The sequence below is a fragment of the Marmota marmota genome, unplaced genomic scaffold, assembly GCF_001458135.2.
Source record: "Marmota marmota marmota unplaced genomic scaffold, marMar, whole genome shotgun sequence".
Taxonomy (NCBI): Eukaryota; Metazoa; Chordata; class Mammalia; order Rodentia; family Sciuridae; genus Marmota; species Marmota marmota.
The window spans coordinates 7,777,685-7,792,399 of NW_026000076.1; the positions used below are offsets into that span (position 1 = coordinate 7,777,685).

Below are 14,715 nucleotides of genomic sequence, written 5' to 3' on the forward strand. Positions count from 1 at the left end.
TTCTTCTATTTCCTTACTTGATATTGGTCTGTTTAGGTTGTTTATATCATCCTGACTCAATCTGGGTAGTTCATATGTCTTAAAGAATTTATCGATGCCTTCACTATCTTCTATTTTATTAGAGTATAGGGTTTCAAAATAATTTCTAATTATCTTCTGTATTTCTGAATTGTCTGTTGTGATGTTGCCTTTTTCATCCCATAAGCTAGTAATTTGGGTTCTGTCTCTTCTTCTCTTTGACTAGTGGTCTATCAATCTTATTTATTTTTTCAAAGAACCAACTTTTAGTTTTGTCAATTTTTTTGATTGTTTCTTTTGTTTCGATTTCATTGATTTCAGCTCTAATTTTAATTATTTTTTGCCTTCTACTGTATTTGCTGCTGATTTGTTCTTCTTTTTCTAAGGCTTCGAGGTATAGTGTGAGGTCATTTATTTGTTGGCTTTTCCTTCTTTTAAGGAATGAACTCCATGAAATGAATTTTCCTCTTAGTGCTGCTTTCATAGTGTCCCAGAGATTTCGATATGTTGTGTCTGAGTTTTCTTTCACCTCTAAGAATTTTTTAATTTCCTCTTTGATGTCTTCCGTAACCCTTTGTTCATTCAGTAGCATATTGTTTAATCTCCATGTGATGTAGGATTTTTCCTTTCTCATTTTGTTATTGATTTCCAATTTCATTCCATTATGATCAGATAAAATGCATGGTAGTATTTCTACTCCTTTGTAATTGCTATGATTTGCCCTGTGACATAGTATATGGTCTATTTTTGAGAAGGATCCATGTGCTGCTGATAAGAAAGTGCATCTGCTTCATGTTGGGTGGTATATTCTGTATATGTCAATTAAGTCTAAATTATTAATTGTATTATTGAGCTCTATGGTTTCTTTATTCAACTTCTGTTTGGAGGATATGTCCAGTGGTGAGAGAGGTGTGTTAAAATCTCCCATGATTATTGTGTTGTGGTCTATTTGACTCTTGAACTTGAGAAGAGTTTGTTTGATGAACGTAGCTGCACCATTGTTTGGGGCATATATATTAATGATCGTCAAGTCTTGTTGGTGTATGGTTCCCTTGAGCAGTATGTAGTGTCCTTGTTTATCCCTTTTGATTAACTTTGGCTTGAAGTCTATTTTATTTGATACAAGTATGGACACCCCTGCTTGCTTCCGGGGTCCATATGAGTGATATGATTATTCCCAACCTTTCACCTTCAGTCTGTGTATGTCTTTTCCTATCAGATGAGTCTCCTGTAGGCAGCATATTGTTGTATCTTTTTTTTTAATCCATTCTACTAGCCTATGTCTTTTGATTGGTGCATTTAAGCCATTAACATTTAGGGTTACTATTGAGATATGGTTTGTATTTCCAGCCATATTTGATTATGTATGTTACTTAACATGATTTGTTTTTCCTCTATGATTAGTTTTTCCTTTACTGTACTACCTCCCGCTGTTGGTTTTCATTGTTATTTTTCATTTCCTCTTCCTGTAATGTTTTGCCAAGGATGTTTTGAAGAGCTGGTTTTCTAGCTGCAAATTCTTTTAACTTTTTGTTATCGTGGAAGATTTTTATTTCATCTTCAATCCTGAAGCTTAATTTCACTGGATACATGATTCTTGGTTGGAACCCTTTTTCTTTCAGCGTTTGAAATATGTTGTTCCAGGATCTTCTAGCTTTCAGAGTCTGTGTTGAAAGATCAGCAGTTATCCTGATTGGTTTACCCCTAAATGTAATCTGCTTCCTCTCTCTTGTGGCTTTTAAGATTCTCTCCTTATTCTGTATGTTGGGCATCTTCATTATTATGTGTCTTGGTGTGGATCTCTTATGATTTTGTACATTCGGTGTCCTGTAGGCTTCTAGTATTTGGATTTCTTTTTCATTCTTTAAGTCTGGGAAGTTTTCTAGTATTATTTCATTGAATAGATTGCTCATTCCCTTGGTTTGGACCTCTATACCCTCTTGTATCCCAATAACTCTTAGGTTTGGTTTCTTTATGTTATCCCATAATTCTTGGATGTTCTGCTCATGATTTCTTAACATTCTCGCTGAGCTGTCTATGTTCTTTTCAAGTTGAAAAACTTTGTCTTCGTTGTCTGAAGTTCTATCTTCTAAGTGTTCTACTCTGCTGGTAATACTCTCATTTGAGTTTTTAATTTGGTTTATTGTTTCCTGCATTTCCAGGATTTCTGTTTGTTTGTTTTTTATATCCTCTATCTCCCTATAGAGTTGATCTTTTGCTTCTTGGATTTGTTTATGTAATTCATTGTCAAAGTGATCTTTCATTGTCTGAATTTGCTGTATAATGTCTTCCTTGAGACTCCAGATCATCTGAAGCATGTATATCCTGAACTCTTTGTCTGACATTCCATCAGCTGCAGATATTACCTCATCTAATGTTGAATTGACCTGTATTGTTTGTGGTCCTTTCTTTCCTTGTCTTTTCATACTGCTCATGATTCTTTCTAGCTTTGTGAAACTGTTGTGTTAATGTTTTTCCCCTTATATATTTGTATTGTTCTTGTATAGCTCCAAAATCCCTCTTTTGCGGAGAAAGACAATGTTAACAGTTCCCAATATCAACAGTACATTATCTAAGCACAAGTTTTCATTATTAATACATTTATAGTTAGATTCTAAGTCTATAGATATTGGTTTTAATTATTACTTAAGAATATATTCATTAGTTTCATAAAAGGCATACCATATCTGGTGGCATATAGAAAACTTAATTTCAGACGAAGGATGTTATACTTAGAGGGAAAGGAGTGAGGGTATGAGGTTAAACTAACTTAGCACCTTTGGAGAACTCTAACCAATAGACTGGTAATTTATGGAAGAATGTATAGATTCAACCTCCTATCTGTATTTAGATAGTTACCCTATGTATAGATAGCAATAGTTAGGAGATTGAAAGTGGGATAGAGAGAATACGAATGAAAAAAAAAAGGAAAAAAATAACAAGGAAGAAAAGAGAAATAAGAGAAGGAAAAGGAAAGTAAGATAGAAATTTTAAAAATTGTGGGAAGGTGGGGTATATGCAATTCCTCTATATTATATTACTTTGGTAATTCGGTTGTTCATGCACAGTTCTTGGTTTCACATATGTTGAAGTTGTGGAAGAGAGAGAAGAAAAGAGAGAAAGAAAGAGAAAAAAGAAAAAAAAAAGTCTCTCAGAACACTGTTTTCCTTGCTTCCAGTAGGTGGCGTTGTCTATTCCTAGCTTGAGCCTCTGTATTCAGGGTGGTGGGTATAGCCAGTGTGAAAGGAAATGAGCTTCCACCTGTATCTTCCCTACTCTAGTCTCTGAGGTATAAACCAGGTGCCTGTACAGTTGTTGTTTTTCGTTGATAGCTACAACCCCCAAAAGCTTGTGGGAAATATTTTGAGTTATCGCAGCTAAGGGTGGGGGAGTTGGAAACTGGGTACCTGGATCAGCCGCAGAACTGTGCTGGTAGCCACACCCCCTTTGATGGGTTTTAAGGGTTGATGGGCTTCCTCCGGACTAGCATACGGGGCGGGGCCGGGCTTCCTCTTCCCATCTGGCTTGGCACGCGCCGGTTGGCTTCCTCCTCCGGTCCTCTAGTATCTTCTTATGTGTATATCTTTCATCAGTTACCTACCCCTACGGCGTTCACCCCCTATTCCCAACTGACCTGCTTTTCTATTTTTTGTACAGTTTATTTTGAAACTCCAATTCAATTAAACTACTTCTTGATACTTTTAAGTGGCCCTCTGTTATTTTCCAAATAAAATCCAAAATGTAAACTCCTTTAAATAGCATTTCAAGGCTCTTTATGGGCCTCTCTAGTCTATCATCATTTCTTAATAACAAAAGTAGGTAACATTTATTAAGGTTAATCACTATGCCAGGTACTGTATATGTAGTTTTTTAAATTGCACTTAATTTTCTTCACAAATTTCCAAGAGGCATACATTTATTATCCCACAGTACATTAAGAAACTGGTACGAAAGTTGCATATGATTATCTATCTACCTCATAAGTGGAGAAAACAAGGATTCTAACTCAGTTGACCTGAACTTATAATCACTATTAAGCCATACCTTTCATTACAGTATTCTAAAGCTAGTCTTTTTAATTTTACTCTTTCAATAAACAATCCTTGATTTTTCCCAAACTCATTGGTTTTATTTCCTTGCTGCCAAAGCACATTAGTCACTTTTAAAATCCTGCTCAAGACCCATTTTCTGTACTAAGCCATTCTATACTGACCATTCTCCTAGGTTTAATTTCCTCTTAAGTTTATATTTAAATATTATCGTTCTCTGGATTTTGTCCTCTAGCTACTTAACATGTAATCGTCTCCCTAGGCAATCTACAAGTTCCAGAGATGTGTGTTGTACAGTTTTTGGTACATCTTTTGTGCCAGGTATCACTGTAGACACAGAGTAGATATTAAGGAGATATTTATTAAACTGGTGAAAAGGTAAGGTGTTTCAGCTAATGTGGGATATGTTTATTTTTCCATCTTTTCTCACAGAGGCAGGAAGACTGATGGCTTGGTATTATATTACATTTGAAACAGTGAAGAAATTTTGTACAATCAGTGGAAAAGAATCTTTATCAGATCTGGTAAATTAATTTTCACTAGAAAATAAATAGATAATGATAGAGTACAGAATGATATTGAAGAAACTACTGATTTATATCTCCTATAATTTAAGAATGAATGATCATTTCTAATGATGCTTATGCCTCAGTGTATCTCTGATCATGTGATATGGAATATTCCTCCTTAGAATATATTGTATTTCTTATTGGAACTTAGAAATTATATATACATAAAGTAGGTGTGGCGACTGTCAATGATGATTACCTTGGTAGTGCCTACCAAATGTAATATGCAAGAATTACCCAATTTGCCTGTCAATGATGATTACCTTGGTAGTGCCTACCAAATGTAATATGCAGGAATCCAAGATAATATAGCATCACATATTAGGTGAGTCTGCCATGTATGATGACGAGTTGCAACATGGTGCAGTGGTGCCTTGTACTTGCAGTCCCTTACTAAGTCTTTTGTATCAGAATAGCAGTAACAGTGAAAATAGAGGAAAACTGGTGATACCCCAGAAAAAGTGATTGTTGAGAAAAATACTAAAATATCAACTAGTGGGGGAAAATTTGCAGTTGCAGGAATTAACAGAACATGGGTATATTGTTGGAGTATGGTAATTACATTGGTCCTTTCTTCCTTTACTGAAGATATGAACAGGAAATAAGAGATTTGCAAAAGAAAATATTTATTCTCAAATTTAAGCCATTCATTTCTATTTTAAATATCTGACTGATAAGATTATACTAAAAATTGAACAATAAAAGTCTATTATTAAGGAGTCACATGAACAAAAATGTTAAAAGGTGAAAGGTTTATATTTTCTTTTTGTTTCTTTTTTTAAATTTTTTTATTAGTTGCTCAAAACATTACAATGATCTTGACATATCATACATTTGATTCAAATGGGGTACGTAATCTTATTTTTCCACGTGTACAGATTTCGAGATCACCTTGGAAGATTTATATTTTCATGTATATATTATTCTTACTAAGAAGAAATCAGGAATAGAAAATGCCCAGTATTGATAGTAACTCATTTTATCTTGAGTTCAGCAAATATGTAGGAAAATTAGAGTTAGTTTTATTTTGCAGATGTGGGAAAACAAAGCACAGAGAGTTCTTGCCCAGTTATCTGGCAGACTGGGCTGTATTATCCAAATTCTTAATATATAAAGCATTCTTTCCAATACTGAATACTTGGGATAATGAGTTGCAAACTATAGAAAAGCAGATAATAGTAGTAATTGTAGTAGTAACAAAAACAACATTTTTTGAGTGCCTGCTACTATGTGGTGGGCATTGAATTGTAAATTTTATCTTGTTAATCTTTACAATTTTATTGGTATAGTTCTAATGTCTAACAACATTATAGGCCTCATCATCATGACATATAACAGATGTATGTACGTACATAAGATGTAGTAAATAAGTAAATCCTTAAAAAAGCAAAATGTATAAGGCAGGTTTTTAACTGTTATGTTAACTAATAAAACTATGATGGCCCAAGACAACATAAAAAAATAAATAAATTTAGAGAAAGAAGATGAAAGAAAGGAAATAAAAAAGTGTACTTAATTAAGTTGACAAATGCTTAAATTTTATAGGTTGCAATGATAGCTAGCTGCAATGAATTTCTAGATGTGCAGTTAAGGATAAATGAAAAGAAAACACTGAATACTTTGAACAAAGATCCAAATCGGGTAACCATCAGGTACAGAAATTACATATCTTTTAAATAATTTGAAGTGGTTTATTTAGTGGAAACAAATAATAAAATTTTTGCCTTGGGTTTTTATTTATAGATTTCCAATGGAAGGAAGAATTAAAACAAGGGAAATGAAAGTAAATTGGTAATAATATTATTTTTAAATGTCTTAACATTCATATTTATGAAATTTTTTAAAGTTTTAAAACATTTTAAATTTGCTTTTCTTAATAAGAACATGTAAATAAAAGTAAGTAGTCAAAATATAGATATAGAATTAATTTCCAAGAACTCTGAGGTGTTAATTAAAATGAACTGTGGATATTTTTAATCAACAAATATTTGTTGAGAATGTGTTCTGTTGAGGCAAGATAGACAACAGAATATGCTTCTCATAATCAGGAGCTTTCTATTTAGCTTGAATGAAAACTATGCATATAAAAATAATGGGCAGAGCTGGGTTGTGGCTCAGTGTTAGAATGCTTGCCTAGATATGTGAGGTACTCGGTTCGATCCTGAGCACCACATAAAAATAAAAATAGAATAAATGTATTGTGTCCATATACAACTAAATTTTTTAAAAATAATGGGCACATTAAAATACATATAATCAATGTCTTTTGAATGGTAGTGGCATTTGGGGAGAAAAAACCTGAGTAAAAGCATGCATATATGCCTGTGGATAACTTTTGCTAAAAATGAGGATTTTGTATGGAGGAGTAGTAACTGGAAGAGTAAATTAAGATTATACTGCTATGTCTGCTATGCTGGTTAGGGGCAGAGGGACCATCACACCTGAGAGTGTGAGGACAATCATAGGAAATTAAGATCACAGTACATCACGGCTTGCTTTATCTGGTGGAAAGCAATAGTTAGCCCTGTGTCTTGGTTCTATACCTAGTGGAATCCCTGTTCTTTCTCCCATTCCTGTTTTATTACTACTTGTAATAAGACTTCCAACAGGGAGGTTTGATATTGAAAAGTGTCCTATTTATTAATGGAAATACTTATATTAAATAAAGTATTTTTACTTCAGATGTAATGAATATATCCCGCATTTGTGTATCTCAAGACATCTTAAAGAGTTTTACTTATCTGTATTTAAAAGCACCTCATCCACATTTTTACATCAGTTCCTTCTTTGTTAAATAAAAGATTTTTGAGAGAAAGGGATATTGAGTGAGTATAGAAGAGTTAAAAAATAAAAAATAATAATAAGGACTGAATATTTAAGGGTTGGGAAAAGTAAGTCAATAATGACCTGCAATAATAATAATGCAAGATGCAGAATCATGCAGTACGTGGAAATCAAGCATAGATAATTCTAAGAAGAAATACTTGAGTCAATAATGTCAAATACTGCCAGGCGCAATAGCACATGACTGTAATCCCAGCAGCTTGGAAGACTTAGGCAGGAGGATTACCAAGTTCAAAGCCAGCCTCAGCAACTGTGAGGTGCTAAGCAACTCAGTGAAACCCTGTCTCTAAATAAAATACAAGATAGGGCTGGGGATGTGGCTCAATGGTTGAGTGCCCCTGAGATCAATCCCCGGAACCCCAAAATAAATAAATAAAAATAAAAATGTCAAATACTGTGAGATTCTAGCTTTTACAATAAAATAATGAAATTTCTTCTTTCTTCAAGTCTTATACAGGCTCAATTAGGATGTATTCCAATACAAGATTTTGCTTTGACACAAGACACCTCAAAGATTTTCAGAAATGGCTCACGAATTACAAGATGTATGTTACAGGATTAGTGGGTTTTCAATATTTTTCCAATAAATTAGTACTGGGTTTAATATTGAAAAAATATGTTTTTCAGGGTTGTCAGATTTTGTGGCTGCTCAGGAAAAGAAGTTTGCCGTACTGTTGAATAGTTTGATTTTAGCTAAATGTTTTAGATGCAAACTATGGGAAAACTCTCTGCATGTATCCAAACAGCTAGAAAAAATTGGTAGGTACTGCATACAGGAAGCCAGTTTGGTAATGTCAGCAATTTATTTCATATTTCACCATTAAGCAGATTATTCTGTTTATAAACCATTTAGGAAAATATGTGTTTATAGATATAAATAAGGTACTGTACTGTACTTTGAAAATCTGGTTTTCATTTGCTCCTACTTAAATGATTCCTTTTGAAAGTAGCTGAATAGTACATAAGAAATCTAATAAAAATACTCTTATTTTAAAATTTGTTTTCATACCAAGAGTAAACTTTTCTTTTAGTAATTAGGTAACTAACTATATGGTGCTGTTTCTTTCACTTCTGTGACTAATATTTTGCTGTGATCTCAATGCCAAGGTACAAAGGTAACAATCTTGGATATTCTCAATTACCAGAAAATTATATCAGTCATTTGTATTTGAACTTTTTACCTGTTTTCAATAATAGTAAATAAAGTAATAAAAATAAAATAATAGTAAACAAAGTTTCTCCCACTCAGTACTGCCACACTTAGGATCAAGCATGGAGCACACAAACCTTAAGGGAACACTCAAACCATATCTAAACCATAGCAGTTAGATATTTGACTGAATCTTTTTTTAAAAGTTCTATCTTTAAAAATGTTCTTACTAATATGTTATTAAATAATTAAGGTATAGATTTCATTTTAAATGGATTATTTAAAAATTGTCCTTTGATTACTTTTCCATAGGTATAACATTGTCAAATACCATGGTAAATGCAGGTTTGACCTCCTTTAAAAAAATAGAAGATACAGATGCAAGGGAACTTGAACTGGTATTCAGTATTTACTTATTCCCAATGTTACCTTAATTCTATTTAAATTTTAGAACCTAATTTTGATATCTTCTTTTCTTTTGAATTATTTTCTTTTTTATATTCATAAGTATTATAACTTCATTATCATTAATAAAACCTTATCCTAAAAACATTTTACTAAAAAAGTTTCAAGTGTTGTGGTAAGAATATAATGATGTAAATATGTTTAGATTTTAAATAGACACCCCCCTTTTGGAACCCAAATAAAAGAAGCTGTGTTATATCTGCCAAAATATGAACTTGAAGTGGAACAGGTAAATATTTTGTTTATTAAATATTTTGGTTCTTTTCAGGAATAAAGCTCCCATTACTAGACTTAGAACTGAGTGTGAGTAATAATGTTATATTTTAACATTTCTTATGCCTATCCTTTTTTGAAGATTACAAGATATAGTGATACTGTGGCTGAAATATTAGTGACCATTATATTAAGGAACTTTGAACAGCTACAAAATAAAAGAACAGCACCAGATTCTCACTATGTTACCTTAATCATAGGTGATGCAGATAATCAAGTGGTTTTTAAGCACAGAGTTATGTAAGTAATTATGACATTTATTTGATTTTATTTCTAAGCATATACTGTAAATAAAAAATTTTTACTGAAAAATAGAGTAAAAATAACACTGTGGAATCAACTTAATTACATTTTCCTAAGAAAATAATGGGGTAGTTTTTTAATTTGTCTATTAAGGACAGTATTTACATTAGGTCTATTTAGATTTTTATATTTAGTATTCAAATGAACAAAGCGTAAAATCTGAAACAAGTAAATAGATGAACTTTAGGAGATCTTTCTTATTTTGCTGCTTTTCTCCAGTCATTTATGGCCTTCCTACTTTTTTGATAGTTTTCCTCCTACTCATCTCAAAATTTATCTTCTATTTCCAGATTAAAATCTAACAAACTACTGTGCTTAGTTGTAGGATCCAGGCCACCAGATCACATGTATAAATGGAGGTACCCTTCCTATGCTTAGTTCTCTAGCATGCCATGGTATAATTTTTCCAGAAACTATTATTTTCTTCCAGGATATCATAGCAAACTGTTAAGGATTTTCATTCCAGCTATATAGCTACTACTTGGATGGTTCCAAATATTTAATTGTTTAATATTTATATGAGACAGGAGCTATCATCATCTACATTTTGTAGAGGAGTAAATTGAGAAAAAGAATAGTAATTTCTGCCAAGGTCATATATAGTTCATAGCAAAGTCTAGATTTGAACCTAAGCATTCCTATTCCAGAACCTATGCTCCTAATTATGTTACTGTATTTGTAAGCACAGGAATGACAGTGAATCTAAGATGGGAATCTCCTAATGGTTGACAGTATAAAGGATACCTTCCCAAAAGGTCATATACAAGGTTACTAAAGAGACTGCAGAAATAATAAGATAATTCTTTCATTGGTAACTGCTCTCTGCAATTAACCATGGTACACTTAGAATATGCTGTTGTACAAATCTTTGTTTTCTGTGAATCTTAAATCTAATGATAGCCCTGACTGTCTGAGACTAAACTAAATTTAATTATAAAATTGGTGGCTGGTTTGTTTGTGATATTATTAGATACAAACTATTTCAGAACAATTTTAAAGATATTATTGGAGGTCTGGGGCTTTGGTTCATGATAGAGCATTTGTCTTGCATGTGTGAGGCACTGGGTTCGATTCTCAGCACTGCATATAAATAAATGAATAAAGTAAAGGTCCATCAGCAACCCGAAAAAAAAGGGTATTTCTTTTTAAAAAAGAGATATTATTTAAGTTTTTCTTACAAATAAATGTAACTATGTATAGCCACTTTAATATGGTAGTGACTTAGGGACAAGCTCATGTGTTATTGGTAGCAGCTATATATTCCAGATGGGCCTCAAATGAATCAATGAAAATTGGAGATAGTTATAGTTAAGAAAATTATGGTCACCATAACTCCTCTGATACTTTATTCTCCCTCCTCAGAATTTGGGTAAAGTAGTTTTTAGTAATCAATTTCACTCTACTACTACAGAGTACCTATGTTAGAGACAGTCAGCCATTAGGATTTAATGCTATTTCATTTAGTATTTGGATCACTATTTAAATTATGCATTACTATTTTCAGGGATTCTGCTTTGATCAAAACTGGAAATTGGACTAAAAAAATTGATGTGAAGAGAGCTCTTATATCTGAAGATCTTAGCATAAATCTAATTAGTTCTGATTTTGGTATGTTAATTAAAGTAATGAAGATATAAATGTAAAAAAATACAATAATATTTAAACATTATTTCCTTTATGTTGATACAGAAAAAAATAAAGCTATTATGTAAAAATAATATATTTAAATAATATGAATAAACTTTAAGGGAAGTTTCACGTATTAGATATGGAATAGGTAACATGGACAAGATAATATAATTCATATTTTGTTCATTTATAAACATTTTCTTTCTAGATAGTTGAATTTCAATTATTATGGGAATATTGACTTATTTTTATTAAGATGAATGTTTGAATTTTCATTGGTTATATTTTTTAATCTTTTTGAATTATTTTCATTTCCTGGACTTCTCGACTCTAGAGTTACAATAATACAAGAGATATAAAAAGAAATAAATGGTCTCATTTTTGGACTTATATGACTTAAATGAGCACTTATTTACTTTTTTCTCTTTTCAGTTGGACTTGATATTCAGCAGAAATTTACAGTCTTTTACTTAGGACCCAAGAGGTTTGGAAATCAAATAATTATACAAAGAAAATCAGAAATGGAGATTTCCCATTCTAAATATTCAGCTGGATCTACTGTAGCAGGCCCCAATAAAGGTAAATAGCTCTAGCCAGATTATGGATACTCTAGAACTAGATATTTAGACCTTATAATATTTACATTAGTAATATATAGTAGAAATGTTTTCTTGTAGTTAATACTTGTCATTGTTTGATGTTTAGAACACATGCTATTTTATTAGTCTTTTTATATACATTTCCCCTTTCTCATACCAACTTCATTCTTATGGCCATTATCAGAGGGAGAGCAAGTGATGTACAAGAATCTACAGATTTGATGAGGCAAACTAGAATGAAAATAAATTTTTTTTGTGATGGGAATTTCCAATGTACATAAAAGTAGACAGAAATGTATAATGAACTCTCAGGTATTCATTAGCTACCTTAAATAGTGATCAACTTGGGGCTGGGGATATGGCTGAAGCAGTAGCGCACTCGCCTGGCATGCGTGCGGCCCAGGTTCGATCCTTAGCACCACATACAAACAAAGATATTGTGTCCGCTGAAAACTAAAAAATAAATAAATAAATATTTAAAAATTCTCTCTCTCTCTCTCTCTCTTTAAGAAAAAAAATAGTGATTAACTCATGGCTAATATTGTTTTAGCTATACCTCATTTCAGTTTTTCCTTTCATATGTTAAAGCAAATCACAGATATATTATTCACTATGTGAATATTTCATTGTATATTTGTAAATGGTAAGGATGTTTTCACCAAAACATAACTGCTTTACTTTATTATATAAAAATTAATGCCATCCAATATTGAATCAATGTTCAAGTTACTAATTGTCTCATAAATGTGGTAGATATTGACCCCCGAGTCCCTGGTAGTTTTGACAGCTTCCTTCTGTCCAGGCTGATATGCTATTCCAGGTTCAGCTTGTATATTTCTAGCTTCATCCCTTTAATAACCCTTTTCTCCAAGGAGCCTTGGTTTCTTTTAATAATAGTAGTTTTCTGACATCACAATCTGTGTCCTAGAGGAATTCCTTGCCATTGAGTGATCACTTGGATTTTTCCATGCAGAGTTAGGAAATATGTAATTTTGTTTTAAAAGATAAAATTCATCATACTCATATGCATAACTCATTCTTACAAGTCCAAATCAAATTCAGGAATATAGGCTTTATCCTTAACTCAAATATCTATATCTCTTTTATATCATGCTGAGAAATATGGTTTTAGTGACTCAAAAAATGATAAAATGTTGCTAATTTTCAATCATTCATGCACAATATACTCACAATGAACAATATAAAGGATAGCAATACCAAGCTATTCCACTTAATGTGATTATTAAAATTTAAGAATATTTTGCAGATATTTTTGTTCTCAGAATATATCTATTTATATACAGTCAAATTAATGGGTTTTAAAATCACTTGGAATAGTTCTTCTACATGGTAGACTATCTATGCCTCCAAGTACTAACAGTTGTTAGTGTTTGTTTTGTAGATTGGACTATGAAACATGTAGCTGTTCCTCACTCACTTGCTTCTGTTGTCACTGTTTTCACTCTGTAAAGGGAGCTGTTAACAGATACTAGAGAATATGAGAGCTGTAGCTTATACCAAAGTGCCTGAATAGTCGTTTACTCTGAATGGTATTGGTAGTTATAATAGGTAGAAACTGCATTGAGTAGTGGCAGAAAGAGTATATTTACAAATAATCTGTGAACCACTGAGTACTCAACTCATTCCTCTTTAGAGAACACAAAAGAGCTTTCATTTTGGAACAGGATATAGTAGTTTGTAGCAGGCTGGTGCTCCTACAGCAGCAACTATGAAAAGCTACCTAGTTAAACCTACATGCTAAAGTTTGGGTCTTGAATGTCCCCTAAAGGCCCATGTCTTAAAGGCCTTGTTTCCAGGGTGGTGGTATGAGGAGGTGGTAAAACCACTTACCATAACATCAAAAATATATACTTAATAATGCTATAATAAAAGATGTTCAAGACCAATACATGAAAACTAAAAATTACTATTAAGAGGAAATTAAGGAAAACATAAATTAATCAAGTGATATGCTATTTCAAGGACTGAAAGATTTCATGTTATAAAAGATGTCAGTTCTCAAATTAATCTTTATTTTTTTATTTTTTTTTTATTTTTTATTGTTGGCTGTTCAAAACATTACATAATTCTTGATATATCATATTTCACACTTTGATTCAAGTGGGTTATGAGCTCCCATTTTTACCCCAAATACAGATAGCAGAATCACATCAGTTACACATCCATTGATTTACATATTGCCATACTAGTGTCTGTTGTGTTCTGCTGCCTTTCCTATCCTCTACTATCCCCCCTCCCCTCCCCTCCCCTCGCCTCTTCTCTCTCTGCCCCCTCTACTGACATTCATTTGTCCCCCTTGTATTATTTTTCCCTTTCCCCTCACTTCCTCTTGTATCTACTTTTGTATAACTCTGAGGGTCTCCTTCCATTTCCATGCAATTTCCCTTCTCTTTCCCTTTCCCTCCCATCTCTCATCCCTATTTAATGTTAATCTTCTACTCATGCTCTTCGACCCTACTCTGTTCTTAGTTACTCTCCTTATATCAGAGAAGACATTTGGCATTTGTTTTTTAGGGACTGGCTAGCTTCACTTAGCATAATCTGCTCTAATGCCATCCATTTCCCTGTAAATTCTATGATTTTGTCATTTTTTAATGCAGAGTAATACTCCATTGTGTATAAATGCCACATTTTTTTTATCCATTCATCTATTGAAGGGCATCTAGGTTGGTTCCACAGTCTTGCTATTGTGAATTGTGCTGCTATGAACATCGATGTAGCAGTGTCCCTGTAGCATGCTTTTTTTAGGTCTTTAGGGAATAGACCGAGAAGGGGAATAGCTGGGTCAAATGGTG

General features: G+C 32.6%; 1 protein-coding gene across 1 annotated transcript in view; it reads left to right on the plus strand.

Moving 5' to 3' along the window:
* Positions 1-14,715, plus strand: part of Hfm1 (helicase for meiosis 1) — a 94,559-nt gene that overhangs the window by 46,571 nt on the left and 33,273 nt on the right. Inside the window, exons 20-29 of the mRNA XM_048814471.1 lie at positions 4,500-4,591; positions 6,182-6,288; positions 6,380-6,427; positions 7,928-8,025; positions 8,108-8,239; positions 8,943-9,028; positions 9,241-9,324; positions 9,451-9,608; positions 11,176-11,279; positions 11,733-11,879. Coding sequence (XP_048670428.1) covers positions 4,500-4,591; positions 6,182-6,288; positions 6,380-6,427; positions 7,928-8,025; positions 8,108-8,239; positions 8,943-9,028; positions 9,241-9,324; positions 9,451-9,608; positions 11,176-11,279; positions 11,733-11,879 — 1,056 coding nt within the window. The remainder of the gene's footprint in view (positions 1-4,499; positions 4,592-6,181; positions 6,289-6,379; positions 6,428-7,927; positions 8,026-8,107; positions 8,240-8,942; positions 9,029-9,240; positions 9,325-9,450; positions 9,609-11,175; positions 11,280-11,732; positions 11,880-14,715) is intronic.